The sequence below is a fragment of the Entelurus aequoreus genome, linkage group LG09 (assembly GCF_033978785.1).
Source record: "Entelurus aequoreus isolate RoL-2023_Sb linkage group LG09, RoL_Eaeq_v1.1, whole genome shotgun sequence".
Classification (NCBI taxonomy): Eukaryota; Metazoa; Chordata; class Actinopteri; order Syngnathiformes; family Syngnathidae; genus Entelurus; species Entelurus aequoreus.
Genome location: NC_084739.1, coordinates 17,324,171 through 17,336,595, shown reverse-complemented (window position 1 = coordinate 17,336,595; position 12,425 = coordinate 17,324,171). Strand labels below are relative to the sequence as shown.

Sequence of the window (12,425 nt, the reverse complement as noted above, 5' to 3'; positions counted from 1 at the left end):
CTGTTGAAGTGGATTGAAAAATGTGGAAGGAGTAGTCGCCAGAAAAAAGAGGTGGAAATAGGAAATACTGGAAAATCCTGGACATTTTTGGAACTTGGAAAAAGGGTAGTTTGAATGTCCAGAATGGTGAAATGAGTTGAAGGTAGAATAGTTCGAATAGGTTGAAAAATGTGGAATTTCAGGAAAAGCGGGATTTTTTTTTAAAATGGTAAATGGTCTGAATGAGAGGTAATGGTTGGTGTTGAAATTTTTCAAATCGGTTGAGAAATGCTGAAGTAGTAACATGTTGAATTGAGAAATGATATTACGGAATTTCGGGAAAACCGGGAATTTTTCCAGTTCCGATTAAGAGGAATGTTTTTAAAGGTGGAACGGTTGAAATGTGTTGAAAAATTTGCCAAAAAAAGAGGTGGGAATAGGGCTTTGGAAAACCAGGAATACTGGAAAATCCTGGAAATTTTTGCAACTTGGAAAAAGGGTAGTTTGAATGTCCAGAATGGTGGAATGTGTTGAAGGTTAGTATAGTTCGAACAGGTTGAAAAATGTGGAAATGGTAAAGCTTGAAAAATGGCCAATTCATATTGAATGTGAAAAATGTCCAGGAAAAGCCAGAATTCTGGGAAACCTGGGAATTTTTGGAATTTGTCAAAGGAAAGCCCGCGATTCCCGAATAGGCTGAGCAGTTTGAAGTTGGAACGGTTTGAATTGGGTGGAAAAATGTGGAGAAGAAGAAGAAGTTGAATAATAAATAGATGAATTTTGGTGTGAATGCTTTGGAGCATTCACACCATCAGGCTTTTTTATTGAGTGTTTCCAGAGGTTTTTGGGCCGTTGTAGTGCGCACTAGCAAGGCTCCTTAAGACGCCTCCTTGAGGCCTCCTCCAGCGGTCGTCTGCAGCAAATATTAGGATAAAGTTATCAAGGCCGTTATTTGATTTCAATTTTCTGCACTCACCTCGCCATGCAGGTCATAATAGCGGGTTTATTTTCAGCGGTGCATAAATTAATTACGCGCATTTAATAACTAAAATATCATTATATTCCCCCTTTAATAACATAAACGCTGCACGCCGGGGAAAGGCTTTAATAGCGCGGGGCCGTGTAACTGGCCATTATCCGCCTGTAATGATATTACAGAACCAATTACGCGCCATTAGACGGGATTTGGCTCTCTTTATGTGGTTTGCTCCAATCCCGCGCTCCTCTTGGAAAAATTCTGCAGCCTCATTTTTTTTCCCTTTCCGGCGCGCGGCCCTCACAAAAGACATGGCGTGTGCTCCCGCATGTGCTTTAAAACTAATTGAAAGGCTCCCGCAGCACGTCATTTATCTCAGCCCCGACACAATAAATCGCGGGACCCCTTGCTGTGAACAAAATCAAAATCTCGGCCTTGCGAGCGTTGGAGAGGCGCGCCGCCTTGTAAAGTGGAGCCCTTAACGCACCCCGCGCGTGCAATTAACCCCGCCGCGCAAAACCCAGAAGCGGACTTACTCTTTTTTAATATATGAAAAGAAATCAAAAAAAAAAAAAAAAGTTTAGTGCATCAGGGTTTGTGTTGGGGGGGGAGAACGGGTGCGCGCGCACCTTTCATCCAGACAAATATAATCCGATTAGGAGCAATTAGGCGTGAGATTGTGCGACACCAGCAACACTCTACACACACTTATACACACATCTGGACACTCCCAGAAGTGTGTGTGTGTGTGTGTGTGTGTGTCAGAGAGAGAGAGAGAGAGAGAGAGAAGTGGGGGGAGACAAGACAGGCAAAGTGGACCCTCCCAGTCACTTGTCTATAGAGCAGCAAAGCCACAACACTTCTAGGATGCTCCTGCAACTAAACACACCACAACTTTGACTTGTAACGCGTGGGTGTGTGTTAGTGTGTGTGGTTTTTTTTAAAAGGTGCAGGATGTTTTACTTCCACTGCCCTCCCCAGCTGGACGCAGAGTGTTGTCGCTCCAACACATGTAAGTCTTGTTTACTTTGACTGTTTATTTACATGTGATTTTTTTCCCCATAAATGAAGATGTTTTTGTTTTGTTGTGTCACAAAAGTGAGACAACAAAATGAAACTTTGTGGCTGTTTTAAAGTGCCCCTCCTGAGGGCAGCCATCATAAAAGGGTCTTTTTGTCCCGGGAAAGGAACAGATGTTTGGAGTCATAAGTCCCTCAATGTTTTATCAGGCAACTTGAAGTCATTCTGTCTTATTGTTCACTCTGTGTTCTTTTGCATCAGCTTTTTTCCTTTCTTATATATATTCCACTTATCTTATAAAATTGCTAAAAAAAAATATATATATATATATATATATATATATATATATATATATATATATATATATATATATATATATATATATATATATATATATATATATGTATATTCACGGCTATGAAACTAACCCGCAGTGACTTCGAGCACTTTCGCCAACCACGCCCCGGCGGATTTTGACGATGGCTTCCTGCGAAGGAAACAGCGCAGGAACAGGACCACGTTCACGTTGCAACAGGTAAAAACTGCGATGATGTGTTTGAAAGAGGAAAAAAAAATCAGGGAAAATCCATTAAAGTCGACTCGATATTGGAAATGTAATGCAACACGTCCTTGCTGCGCGTGCCAGGGGAAGGCCTTTGCAAAATTCTATTAAAAATAATAAACAAGTTTGAAACATGACCAAATATACTTATATATGTCTTTGCTAGCTTCTTTTTTTTTTGTCGATAGACAAAATTTCAAAACTCGTAGGCCTATGTTTGAATGATTTAAAGTACACACAAAAAAGTGGAAATCGAAGCAATCAATGTCAAAAGTGCTTATATTGGACTAAAATATTGTTTGCGAACATATACTTTTGTTTTGTTCTGTCGCCTCATTATTTTGCATATATTTTATGTATATTATTTTTTTTTTTTTCATATTTTGTGTGTGTGTGTGTGTGTAGCTGGAAGCCTTGGAGGCGGTCTTCGCACAGACCCACTACCCGGACGTGTTCACGCGTGAGGAGTTGGCCATGAAGATCAACCTGACTGAGGCCAGAGTTCAGGTGAGACTTACAACTAATAATAATAATAATAATAATAACAATAATAATAACAATTATTATCATTAGAATACTTTCAAAGACCACCTTTTTTGAACAATGTCATCCTGATGATTGGACGAGATTGATTCATCGCTTATGCATAATTAAACAGCAGTAATGTCCCTTTGTCATTTGTCATACGTGTGTGTGTGTGTTTGTGTGTGTGTGTGTGTGTGTGTGTGTGTGTGTGTGTGTGTGTGTGTGTGTGTGTGTGTGTGTGTACATACTCTTGTGCACACGTCATTTCCTGCTTTTGGGTGCACACAGATTGATCTAATTGTGTCCAATGTAATAGTTAGCCTTTTATTCCCTGGGGTCATCTCTACTCTCATAATGGAATCCAGCATTGTAAATTAGGGAGCGTCAACAAATTATTATTCTCCCTAATCCGATTACCTTGTTGCTATTATTCAATGTGAACGTGCGGGGATATTAAAGTTACATTATTATTGGAAAATAAATGTAATTTCTGTTGTAGTGTTGTGTGTCCCCCCCCCCCCCCCCCGGCCCCCCTCCCTGCATACCCTTTCTCCATTTTTTTTGTGTATGTGTGTAAAGTGTCAATGGGCCTCCCCCGCATTAAGAGCATGCTGCAAATGGAGATTAATGGAGCAATTACAGCCCATTCAGAGAGGGGTTAGTGTGGGGGGGCTTGACTTGTAGCAGGAAGGTGCAGGGGTGAGATAAGTCCATTGGTTGCATTGTCGTCCATGTTGTCCTCGCCGCATGTTTTGTTTGGGCTTGTTGACATCATTTGTAGTGCGGCGACAATGGGAGAGGTACCCATTATGATTAACGCCCGCTAGAAGCCGCTCCTAATCGAATGTGATGTTGTCAAACAATCGCTAAATAGGGAAATAAACGACTTCATCGCTCGCTCTCTCGGGCTGCACAACTGTCAGCGGGAAGTCATTAAAATATGATAATGAAAAATGGCTCAATTAAATGTTCTTATAGGCACTGACCTTCATTCGATTAACATAGGATTACTTGTTCCCGCGCCGGATGGAGCAACTTTTACACTCTTGTCGCACACGTGAAAACACGGCGTCAAACCTTCGGGTCGGGACCTGACGGTGGTCGCATTCCAACATGGCGCAATTCCAACATGTCCGACCAGGAAGTGGTAGATCAATTCATTCCAACACTTCTCAAAGTCAAAACCATTCCTGATAGTCTGTATACTTCCTGTTACAAATCGGAAGTATTGTGCGTTTCCCACAGAACTGCGATCTATCTGTGGCAGGGTGTCTTCGAAGTGGTACAATTGGCCATGACGCATGTACACAAAAAGTTAGGCAAAAAAACCACGAAAAGCAAAACAAATACGTTTTGAAACCGTAGAAATATTTTTAAAAATGTGCACGTTTTTTCTTTTTTATGCAAAAAACGAGAGAGTTAATTGCCTGTGAGTGCTTTTAGATAAGGGAGGGGCCCAAAGCAGCACCCGCTGCTTGTTGAGAAGAGCATAATGTCTCCAAATGTTTCCGATAAAACCAGAAAAAGTTGCTGACATTTAAAAAACCACTTCAACTTTCTTACTGAACGTATTTGTTCAGTCAATGTTTTATATTTTCATGCACTGCATACAATTGCTTGTCTTTGAAACTTTCATATAGTCAGATCATGCAAAAAAACATTATATTAACATATAATCCCAAAAAATGTTGGTTAAAATAAAAATAAAAAACGTAATTATATGCTTGTCACCTTGACTTATGATATCAGATAAAGTATCCATCAATTTGTATGTAAAAATATATTAATCAAATGCATTGGCAATTGTGGAATTTTATCATAAGGCAATTTAGTACATTAAAATTCATAAATGTACTGTTACAAGCAGACCTCTGCGAGCAGCCATAACTGATGATAGCGAGTTTGACCTCCCTGATGTAAAATATTTTATACTATTCATTTTTGTATTTATCAATTTTTGCCTTATAAATATAAATATATATATATATAGTACAGGCCAAAATTTTGGACACACCTTCTCATTCAATGCATTTTCTTTATTTTCATGACTATTTATTTACATTGTAAATTGTCACTGAAGGCATCAAAACTATGAATGAACACATGTACTTAACAAAAAAAGGCAATAATAACTGAAAACAAAAGTGTGCAAAGCGGTATTAAGAGCAAAGGGTGGCTATTTTGAAGAAACTACAAATATAAAACATGTTTTCAGTTATTTCACCTTTTTTGTTTAGTACATAACTCCACATGTGTTCATTCATAGTTTTGATGCCTTCGGTGACAATCTACAATGTAAATAGTCATGAAAATAAAGAAAACGCATTGAATGAGAAGGTGTGTCCAAACTTTGGGCCTGTACTGTATATATATATATATATATATATATATATATATATATATATATATATATATATATATATATATATATATATATATATATATATATATATATATACATACAGATGTATGTATCTATATAAATATATATATATATATATATATATATGTATATATACATATATATATATATATATATATATATTTATATATATACATACATCTATGCATATATATATATATATATATATATATATATATATATATATATATATATATATATATATATATATATATATATATATATATATATATATATATATATATATATACGCACACATATATTTTATATTATGTGTACATGGTTTGTGAATTCTCGCTAAATATAACAACAAAGTCACTGAGTTCGCAACACTGATCCCTCCTGCTACGTCTTCTTATTCTCTGGCAGACCAGGCGTGTATGAGGTGTGTCAGGAAGCAGAGGTACGACGCTATCTACTGTACGGAGTTGTGTGGACAAGCTACATTCACAGACAGGGCCGTCATAAAGTGTTTATTAACAAGGGCGAAACCCGATATAGAATATACTTCATTTATTTTAGTAAGTTGTGTCACAAGGAGGAAGGTGCAAAAGTACATAAATGTTTGTTATGCCGCACTGTGTTGTTTTGGATCTTATTGAGGTTGCATTGAGCTGTTTGCCTTCATTATGTGTCTTTTTTAGGATGAAAAAAGGAATCATTCAGAGTATGACACATTAAAAAAAATATATAAAAAATATCATACTATGTACTTGACACTTCTGTCATTTTCTGTAATGATGTGCGATGCCAATTATTTTCTTTCTTTTCTGAAAATTCAGGATGGTATCGGCGATACCGATCCGACACTTATATTTTGTGCAAAATTGTAGAAGTTGTGCATTTTTAAATGATAAACACTAAAAATGTAAGAAAAACAGCAAAAAATTGGATTATACTGAGAAAAAGATGAGATTTTTAAAGTAATAATATCAATTATATACTTAGTCACCTATAACACAACGTATTGTCTTTAAATATATATAATATTTGTTTTTAGCATTTTTTAGAACGCTAAAAATGCTAAAAAGTCAAATATGCCCCCCCGTGTTTGACTTTTTAGTATGCCGCGGTGATCTAAAATGTTAGAAGCTCTCAAAATAAAAATAAAAAATATATACAAAGTTTAGTTAGTTAATTAAAAAAGACAATTAAATAATACTAACTTATGAATTAATTAGGAAAAATTACAACAACCATAATAAACGCTGTTATCAGAATCAGAAACACTTTAATAATCCCAGAGGGGAAAAGATTAAATGTGTAACTGAACTTCAATATTTTTGTACAAGCAGAATTTTTGACACGCTTGGTTATGCAATTAAACAATCGTATTATTATTTTTTTCTATTCCTCCAAAAAAACAACAGTAAAAATTTAAGAAAAAGGAGCAAAAAAAATTTGTATGATTGAGAAATTACATTCAATTAGAATGGGGTTTTAATATTAATATACACAGTCACTAATAATACAAAGCTGACACAATATCTGTTTTTAGCATTTTTCCAAAAAAATAAAAATAAATAAAAATATGGCCGCCGCATACTTTGGAAAAAGCCTGGAAACCCTGAACTAAAGTATCAAAAGTATCAATATTTTGATTTCAGAAAGGATATTAGAGCCTAAAGATCTGGTATAAACGGTATCGATATTTCAGTATCGATCCGCACATCACTAATTTCCTGATTGTATTCTAAAAATCAACTGCTGGACTGAAGTGATCCACGTGCTTACCTGTGCTGCGTGTGCCGTGCAGGTGTGGTTTCAGAACCGCAGGGCCAAGTGGAGAAAGACGGAGCGAGGCGGCGCCGACTCAGAAGGAGGGAAAGAGCAGATAAGCGAAGGCGCTCCTCCGACTCGCGGCATCAACACTCAGTCGCCCGCCGAGCAGACCAGGAAACAGAAAGAGCCGCTGGAGCTGCAGCAGAGGTGAGCAGCAGATTCCAAATGGATGAATACTTTTATTGACATTTGACATGAAATGCTTGCATTATTCAGTAAAATGTTGAGGTTTTACATATTTATTCATTTAAAAAGCACCTTCTTGTTAGACACCATGGGAACGTGAGTTTCAACAAGATTAATGTTTATATATCTTTTATACGAGTTGTATGAGAGCAGTGTGATGAAATAACTTTGATTAAAAGTTCTGCTGCAAACACACATGCTCAGTTTGGTACTACACCTACAATAATAATAATAATAACAATACACCTTTTATTAAATTAATACTGATTATTATTTCAGTGTTAACATATTTTTGGGTAGTAAGTATGCCTAATAAAGTGCTTATTTATCTAACCACACACGATGTAGTCAGACCTGACTGAAAAAAAATTATATAAAATATGACAACCTCACAAATTATATATAAATTGGAATGGATAAACTTCTGTTTAATTTGCACGTGAGGACAAATTTTAGTTGCAGCATTTCAGTGTTTGCTCAAATCATCGACTGACTAAAAAAAAATTAATTTCCAAATTGACCGCATAGACCAGATCAGTTTCAGTTTATTTGGAACGTGCATACGATGCAATGTAATTTCATCACATATTTCCAGTTGTTTCATTACAGCACGTCCAAAAAGGAGTAGGAAGAAACTGAGCTTACCCCTATTCCTTTTCATACCATAGCAGTTTTATCCTATTTCCTTGTTTTCTGTAACATAACAGTGAACAAATCAATAATAAACAAATAATACACCATAGTAAGCAAACAAATATTAAATAAATAAATAATCTTTGTCTCAATAAAAAAAGAAAAAAAAGAAAAAGGTTTCAAGATGTTCATCATAATTCTTGTTCTGTGTACCGTATTTTTCGGAGTATAAGTCCCACCGGCCGAAAATGCATAATAAAGAAAGAAAAAAACATATATAAGTCGCATTTTTGGGGGAAATTTATTTGATAAAACCCAACACCAAGAATAGACATTTGAAAGGCAATTTAAAATAAATAAAGAATAGTGAACAACAGGCTGAATAAGTGTATTTTATATGACGCATAAATAACCAACTGAGAATGTGCCTGGTATGTTAACGTAACATATTATGGTAAGAGTCATTCAAATAACTATAACATATAGAACATGCTATACGTTTACCAAACAATCTGTCACTCCTAATCGCTAAATCCCATGAAATCTTATACGTCTAGTCCAGGGGTGTCAAACTCAAATACAGAGTGGGCCAAAATGTAAAACTGAACAAAGCCGCGGGCCAAGGTTGAACAGATTAACCTTTTAATAGGGACCCAAACAAGTTTTGCATTGAATATTGAACAAGCAAGGCTTATATAACTTTATAGTGACATGCAAAATCGAGTTTCAAATAATAATAATAATAATAAAAAAATATCCATGGCATATCAAATACAATTTAAATAAAAATTGAATGCCTCTTTTCTATTTGCAGCCTTCTGAGGTAAATATCAACATTAACTTTTTCCACAGGCTAATAAATTCAAAAATAAAATAACAACGAATAAACCAACCATTCAGGACTTTAAACTGCTCAGTTTGCAACACACTGATCTAATCTGATGTGCCCAAGCCAGATACCTGCCATCTTTTCTTGGATGCTAGTTCATTAATGTCGGGGTTCAGGCTTTGAGCTGAGGCAACCTTCATTATCGAACGAAGGTGTTCATCAGTCATTATATCTCGTAGTCCACCCGGACCACAGTCTTGGGGGCGTGCCTTAAAGGCACTGCCTTTAACGTCCTCTACGAGCTGTCGTCACGTCCGCTTTTCATCCATTCTAACAACGTGCCGGCCCAGTCACAAGATATGTGCGGCTTCTGTACGCACACACACGTGAATGCAGCGCATACTTGATCAACAGCGATACAGGTTACACTGAGGGTGACCGTGTAAACAACTTTAACACTGTTAGAAATATACGCCACACTGTGAATCCACACCAAACAAGAATGACAAACACATTTCGGGAGAACATCCGCACCGTAACACAACATAAACACAACAGAACAAATACCCAGAACCCTTTGCAGCACTAACTCTTCCGGGACGCTACAAAATACACCCCCCGCTACCACCAAACCCTGCCCCCCCAAGTATGAGAATTAGCGGTGAATGCGGTGTTACCGCGGCACCGTGGCTGTATATAATCGGCGGGCCAGCTCTAGTGTTAATTTGATATCGCCTCAAGGGGCCAAGTGAAATTACACGGTTTGACACCCATGGTCTAGTCTCTTACGTGAATAAGCTAAATAATATTATTTGATATTTTACGGTTATGTGTTAATAATTTCACACATAAGTCGCTCCTGACTATAAGTCGCACCCCCGGCCAAACTATGAAAAAAATTGCGACTTATAGTCCGAAAAATACGGTACTTTGTGAACACTTGTAGTTTGAACAGTCTCTTAAACTGAATCTTATTGTTGCTTTCTTTGATTTCTTTGCTTAATCCATTCCATAATTCAATTCCACATACTGATATGTTAAAGGTTTTAAGTGTTGTACGAGCATGCAAATGTTTTAAATTGGATTTTCCTCTAAGGTTATATTTCTCCTCTTTTGTTGAGAAAAATTGTTGTACAATTGTTGTACCAGTTCTTCTCAAAATATTTTATGTAAAGGCCCCCGCCCCTAGGAAGGAGAAAATATTTCGCGCCCCTCCACTCTCCACCGTGACTATAAAATAGTAGAATTTGTCTATAAAATTGTTATAACTACACCTCTGCCTAACATTGTAATCGTATTAACATTAAAGAAACCGGTCTCTCCTCGTCTCCCACCGTGGTTACAATGAAGCCAAATGCTACAAACGCTCCATCATATTTTGGTACGGCAAGAAAAGCATGTTCCCCCGAGGCCACACACACACCCCCCGGCATTGCACCTTGCCTTTCCAAACCCCCCCCACTATTTGAGGACTGGCATGGCCTGAACATGACCTGCTAAACATTTCTCTCAGAACAATTTGCTTATTTTGAGTCATATCCACTCAAATCTGAGACTTACACTTGCTAACAGAACAACAAAATTAGATTTTACTTGTTTAAAAGTACATTTTGTATTTCTTAAATGAATTTTTTTCCCAGTTCTTTTTGTTTCGGTTTCGCTTTTTGACACTTTTCTAACAAAGTGAATTCAATGAAATGACGTGTATCATTCCTTACCTTGGTCAGCATGAGCAGACCGGTGGGTCCCGGGGGTCCCTTCTTCCCGTCCTGCCTGCCAGGGACCCTCCTCAACTCGGCCACCTACGCTCAGGCCCTCTCTCAGGTCGCCACGCTGAAAGGTGAGCCTCCTTCAAATGAACAAGGAATAGTTCTGAATGACTAAAAGTGTTATGATCCTACCAGGTAACGCCTTGTGTTCCTGCTGCGTTCCGGACCCCATGGGCTTATCCTTCCTGCCGCCCTACGGTTGCCAGGGCAACCGCACGGCCAGCGTGGCCGCCCTGCGCATGAAGGCCCGCGAGCACTCCGAGGCCGTGCTGCAGTCGGCCAACCTGCTCGGCGCCGCGTCCGCCAACGTGGGGGTCCTGACGGGCATGACGGGGGCCAACATGGCGAGGCCCTCGGCGGCCCCCACGGCTCCGGGGGAAGCGAGCGGGAGAGGAAGCGACAGCTCCAGTCCCAACACGGCCTCCAAGGTGTCCGACAAGCACCCGCACTGCTCCAACAAGGACGCACTGGAGAAGAAGTGAGGACTCCGAGGGCCCCCAAGACTGTCTGCTGGTCCTCCAAGCACAACTACGGAGATATTTCTATGATTATTATTATTGTTTGTGAACATTCGGGGACCTGTGGTCCTCATGAAAGCACAAGTTTGGATCCATTTTTCTGCACTCGTTCATGGACAAATACGGTAAAAGACGACATGATTAATTAACGGCACATTTTGAGGTAAATATTTGTTGAATGGGTGTCTTTTTGCTGAAATTGACACGAAAAAGTGCTAAATCCTCAAAGCTCTACATTTCAATGGAATGTTCTAGAACAGTAGTCCCTCTAACTTTTTCCACCAAGTACCACCTCAGAAAACACTTGGCTCTCCAAGTACCACAGCAATGACCAACAATAAAATACTGTAGCATAGTAGGCCTCAGTATTCATTAAAACCAAGGCATAGGGTTTATTTAACAAGTATATTCAATATCTTTGGCCACTGTAACTTTGCACACAGTTTGAACAGTAACACTGTGTTTGAATATTTATGAAATCGTTTTTGGCCGTGTCGCACTACAGTTTGAGAATCACTGTTGTAGAAACGCTCAAAATATATGAGGCAACGGTTATACAAACATGTGTTATTTAGAATTTCACAACGGGACAGATCAAAAGGTTCTCGCGGGCCAAAGGTTACCCACCCTTGCTTCTTTCTTCTCTTCTAGATTGGGTTCCATTAGCAGCATTCTTAGGAACGGTGCAAAAATGTGTTCTTTTTAAATTATATGTTAGGTCAGGGAAAAAAAACACAGAGGCTATTTCATCCCTACAAGCCTGTTTTGCAGGTTTTATTGAAGTGTCTTTCACTTGTCGGGATAAAATAGCCTCTGTGTTTTTTCCTGACCTAACGTATGTTCCGCTGTACCCCGGTATTGAGCACTGTATAACGGATAAACCGCAGAAACCTCGACTATATTCTTTTTAAATTATGTGTCAGACTCCAGGAGCTTGATAAAAATAAAGAACAATATAATTTCCCAAACCTGCTAAGATAAATTGGTTTAGGTTTAAAGTAGTGCTGTGCATTCTTTAATCAGATTATTCCCACTTTTGCAGTTTGATTAATCGTGATTAATCACTGTATATTACCGGCCTGCATAATTTAAATGACCTTTTAACACAAATGCAATTTTATAGTAGATTATATAATATATTTCTTCAATGTTTTTTTTGAAGACTCGTCATTTATTTGCTGAAAACTTGGTAACAGTTTTATCTAAAGTCCCATCGGGGGTGTA

General features: G+C 37.9%; 1 protein-coding gene across 1 annotated transcript; it reads left to right on the top strand.

Annotated features, from left to right (window-relative positions):
- Nucleotides 1-1,909: 1,909 nt before the first annotated feature.
- Nucleotides 1,910-11,919, top strand: drgx (dorsal root ganglia homeobox). Its single transcript, XM_062057628.1, has 6 exons — nucleotides 1,910-1,949; nucleotides 2,410-2,510; nucleotides 2,943-3,044; nucleotides 7,241-7,413; nucleotides 10,642-10,754; nucleotides 10,819-11,919. Exons 1-6 carry the CDS (start codon nucleotides 1,910-1,912, stop codon nucleotides 11,163-11,165), a joined length of 876 nt encoding a protein of 291 aa, XP_061913612.1. The 3' UTR covers nucleotides 11,166-11,919.
- Nucleotides 11,920-12,425: the final 506 nt, after the last annotated feature.

Bases quoted from the DNA above. Each gene is read 5' to 3' on its own strand.
- drgx (XM_062057628.1), top strand. From the start codon at position 1,910: ATGTTTTACTTCCACTGCCCTCCCCAGCTGGACGCAGAGT. The intron at 2,511-2,942 runs GTAAAAACTGCG...GTGTGTGTGTAG, and splicing joins CCACGTTCACGTTGCAACAG to CTGGAAGCCTTGGAGGCGGT. The intron at 3,045-7,240 runs GTGAGACTTACA...TGTGCCGTGCAG, and splicing joins TGACTGAGGCCAGAGTTCAG to GTGTGGTTTCAGAACCGCAG.